Raw genomic sequence first — 4,953 nt, 5'->3', positions numbered from 1 at the left:
AAGTATGGGAGCAGTGACAAGCTTGGCTGCAATATGTCCATCTGCCTGCCCACAGCAGACCATGCTTCCAGGAGTGTAGGGGCAGCCAGAATGTAGTCAGTCAGTGTGGGGGAGGCACTCAGGGGCAGGGGGAGGGCAGCAGCAGCAGTTCTGGGAGGAGCAGTTGCAGGCCCTGCTGAGTAGCTGGGGCAGGCACAGGGCATTAGACTGGGGAAGGAGAGCATTTACCTCTTCACCCAGGGGACAGGTGTCATAGCACCCTTTATGGGATCTCATGAGGCCCTAATTGAACATCACTGGTGTGAGATGTCACTATTGAAAATCAAACACATAGGAGCTGCTTAACACAAGAGGATAATCAAGTTAGAATGACATTGCTTAGAATAAAAAAGACTATGCTTTCAACACTGTTCTGAGTGTACTTTGTGTATTTTCAGCACCTGCGGGATAACCGATCAGAGAGAGGACACAAGAAGAACAGCTCAGTAAAAACAGCTAGCAGGTAAGATTAAGCTACAACCAATTATTTTAATCATAACATAGCTATCCCTAACTATCCCCCTATATTTTCTAAAGAGATTGATGCCACCCCTGTTTCTGGATAGTTTCTTGTGCTCCCTTTCTTATGGACTTTTTGTGTGTAACATGGGACTATACTGGTGTTTTGTATGTGACTTCACTGGTGTTTTGATCCCTCCAATTTATTTACTCTGATTATAATAAGTTTATTAAACATCTGGGTAATATGGATGACCTTGCCTGGTTCCTTACTTACAGCATATAATTGTGAGAGTCAAGAATGTGCATTACATACCCCCCACACACAATTTTTAATGATAAAAAACAATAGAAAGGGACTTAACACTTAGATATCTGTACAGTATTGTCCTTGAAAAAACTGATTGGCAAAATGTATAGAAACAAATTCATCATTATGGGGGGGAAAAAGCTGGGCATTACACTGATAAGATGTGGCAAAAGATTAAAGACAAAGCTCACTGTTAAGTCTGTGCTCAAAGATCATGTATATGCTTACCATACCTGATTTCTCCTTGACCCTTACTGTAACAAAATTGTTTTATAACATTTTTCTGTGTGCAGCATTTATTGTGTATATATAAATGAGAGATTGTAGATGTATTATTTTGGATGGCACATAAGTTTTTTAATAATACACTTGAAGACTGGAACAATACCGTAGTTTTGACTAAGAAAAAATACTTGGCCTTCTGTTTTTAAGCCACACAGTATATCTAGGATCTGAAATTATCTTGGGATAGCCATGTTATTTCATGTTGTGAAATACTAGCTATAAGTAATAACTGGTATGTGAGATAAGACATTTTACTTTCATCACATGAGTACCAAATATGAAAATACTAAATGTTGTGTGCAAGTTCATATTACACCCTCTGATCGGTTAGTTGCACAAATACTATGGACACAGTAACTAGATGCACTTAAAAGCAGATTTTAACTGTAGATTAAATCTCAGGAAAATCTTCCAAACCATAGGAATAGTAGGAGAATAAAACAAGATGCCTATGGAAGTAGATAAACCTTTGATTAAAACAATTTTTTTTTAAAAAATATTTCAGATGATCTTTTCTCTCTCCCTACTCTGAGTCAGTGCTGAGCCAATAGACTGTTGTCCCAATAAACACCTGGCAGTCTTTTTGTAGAAACAATAGGATTCAAGACCCAAGAGTAGGACTGACTTTTTTGCAAAACTTATGTAATATTAAACCAAAATATGTGTAGCCCCCTATTCTGAGATAAAATGACAACTCATCACATGAAATGCCTACTATCCTTGAATGGCCCAGTGGCCACTACTATAATTACTTGCACAGAATGAACTGAATATATTTTAGCTACCTTACAATGAAGTTTAGCACCTGGAATTGAAGAAAGCTTATGCATAATGACGTCCAGTTTTTCCACAGACTACTTGAGAATTACTAGTCTAACCCACTGGTGGGTACATACACCAGAGTTAAAGAACTGCAGAACTACCGTATAGCCTTCCAGCCAAACTCAGAATCATCTGCCACCTCATGTTTTTCTTTCACAGCAGATAGATGTTACTTCTGGTGATGACTTTCCTACCACTATCCAACATTCAACAACTTAATATTTACCTTTTTTTGAAAGTTGTTATAGACAACTGAAAGAATTGTATGCATGTCTGTGATGTCTAGGAACATATAACACATGCAACACCAATAATCTAGTCTTTCTTTCCTACCAATTAAATTTATTTTAAGTTACCAATGTAAATTCAGTGAATGGGATTTCTAGTAGGACTGCCCATGACTTTGCTTTGGTTTAAGTTGCCATTCTCACCAGACAGCAATTGACTACTTCACTGCTGCACTCAAACGTTCCTGGCCTCAGTCATTTTCTTAGGGGAAAAAAAATTCTTTCAAATTCTGAAAAAACATTGTTTCTGACGAAGTAGATCATGTACACACTGGGTGTATCTATACACGCGCTTTACTGTGGAGTAGACTAATTAGCCCTGCAGTAAATGTCACCATCTACACATGTGCTGGTATTAAGGAGCAGTAAATTAATTAACTCCACCGTAAGATGGTACTGTTAGGGACAGTACTGTCTAATGGCGGAGTCATTAAGTACACTGCAATGCACATGTAGATGGTGATAGGGGCTGGCTGGGGAACAAAGATGCTAAAATGCAGGGAATGCCTGCCACCTAGCCTCACACTAGCACCCTCGTTGCCCAACCAACTTCTCCACTGCTCAGCACCACCACCTGGAACCTGGGGCAGACCCCAAGTACTCCCTGCCAGTCCAGGGCTGCTCTGCCCCAGCTCAAAGTGCTATGGTCCTGGGCGTATGTATAAACACTGCACTCGGGAGCAGTTGACTCAGCTGTACACTGAGCTTATTGCTCCACCTTAATTTCACACGTAGATGTGCCCACAGTTAATGAAGAGGCAAGTTGAGAACTATGCCTTTCTGGTAAATGTGCAGTCTCATTACTGTGCGTCTGGGAGGCCTGAAATGGAAACAGGTTTTTAGATTTTAACTTAAAGCTAGATCCATCTAAAAGATGTAAATTAGCAAAACTCCCCTGAAGCTAGTTGTACTTCACAAATTTACACCTAGAAAAAGTGCTGGCTCATTCTTCAGAGTAACTATAAAATAACTAAAATTAAATGAATAAATCTGTTGTATTGTAGATAACTATGCATATACAGCTACATTGTTGAATGTAAGTGTTCATTCTACACTGAAGTCTCAAGTACTCTAACACTGATTCTAAATTATTTTTTTGCCTGCTTTCAATGTATAGGTAATATGTAAGGATATTGTAATGCAGATGCTTACCATGCTTTTAAAAATGCTTAAACCAATTATATCTATGGTAGAAATGCCTTGTCTTTCTGTTTATTGTTAAATGTAGAATAAGTGGTAAGTATTTGAAGGCTTGTATTATCCAGAAGACTTTCAATTTTATCCTTTGTGTGCTGCTCTTACTGCAAGACTGCAGTTGCTAAATGTATTTCTTTGCATAATTGCCACACAGGCATGTTTCTAACCATGTGAACATATATATTTTTGTGATTTGGTATTCTGAAAGACATTTTCTATTAATACTTTTTACATTGCCTTGACTTTTCGTACCCCTTCTGGATGAGTGACCACAGTTCTTGTCTCAGCATGTGAAAAAAGTAAAGGTTAGAGACCTACACTGCACTAGATCAATGAATTGTGGAATAATTTACTCCACAACTGTATTGTACAGGTAAGAAGGGATAAGCATTCAGTTGGTGTGCTGTTACTGTCTTTCTTCTGTACAATACTGATGGTACTTTCTTAATGAGCTTAACTATATTGGGTTGCTCCTAGGAGATGACCAATATTAACATTTGAAGACAAAAGTAAGTTTCAAATTCTTATATTAAACATGGTCTAAAATTAACCCTATGAAAAATAGCTTCACCATTTTATTAATGGGAAGTTATGAGATACTAAATTTTTGAGCACCAGTGATATGCCCATTGATACAGAGTACAGAGAAGAGGTTTCCATCAAAAAAATCAGAATCAGAATAGACCATACAGGATAGCTATGCAAAATACTGGATATATTACATCTGACACATTTTTGAAATGGAGCTATGATCTGTTTTAAAAAAGATCTGTTTTAGTTTGCAAACCTGACTGTCTTCTTTGATTTGTTTTTTAAATCATGCTGTACTGTCCATTACTGCATGACATATTAACTTCTTTAAGACCTACGTTTCTTTGTCCTGTACAACTGCAGAGAAGGTATCTTAGATATGTATGGAACACTGCCAGCCTGAAAGGGGAAATCCATGGTTTTCTGGGTTTTCTCCTTTAAAGGAGAAAATCCATATTTTTCTGTGAACCTGGTGGCAGCAGCAGTGGCAGGCTGAGCCTGGGCTTATCTGCCCCAGCTGACCTCAGAGATCATGATCACACCAGATCTGCAACCCCACTGAAACCTGGTCACGGGCCCCTGGTTGAGAACTGCTGGCCTAGAATCAAGGCCTCCCAAATCCTGGGCCAGGGATGGGCAAAATGCAGCCCATGGGCCGCATCTGGCCCTCGAGGCAATTCCATCCAGCCCACGGCAACCCTCTGTAAGCCCTGACCCTGGGCTGCCCCTCTGGAAGCCAGTGTGTCCCTTCAGGAGGTGAGGCTCCAGCTGAGTAATCCACCCCCCCACCCAAAACTGACCTGCCCCCAACCCTGAGCTAGGGGGTCCACTAGACACAAGATGCCTCTGCCTGTCAGAGCTTTTTGCAGGCAACCCCATGGCTGTTTCCACCTTCCCTGCCTTCCTGCTAAAGTGGGGGCCCCCACCATACCCCCCAAACACACCCACAGCCTCCCACAGCCCCCACACACACTCCCACTCCCAGTCATAACCTTACACATATCCACTTTCCCACAGCCACCA

At 40.3% G+C, this 4,953-nt stretch overlaps 1 protein-coding gene across 1 annotated transcript in view; it reads left to right on the top strand.

Moving 5' to 3' along the window:
* Positions 1–4,953, top strand: part of GPATCH2 (G-patch domain containing 2) — a 284,090-nt gene that overhangs the window by 214,442 nt on the left and 64,695 nt on the right. Inside the window, exon 8 of the mRNA XM_019516462.1 lies at positions 438–502. Coding sequence (XP_019372007.1) covers positions 438–502 — 65 coding nt within the window. The remainder of the gene's footprint in view (positions 1–437; positions 503–4,953) is intronic.

Source organism: Gavialis gangeticus, unplaced genomic scaffold (genome assembly GCF_001723915.1).
Source record: "Gavialis gangeticus isolate Ggan-Ray unplaced genomic scaffold, GavGan_comp1, whole genome shotgun sequence".
Classification (NCBI taxonomy): domain Eukaryota; kingdom Metazoa; phylum Chordata; order Crocodylia; family Gavialidae; genus Gavialis; species Gavialis gangeticus.
Note: the sequence above shows the minus strand (reverse complement) of the source record. Positions and strands in the feature narration are given on the sequence as shown.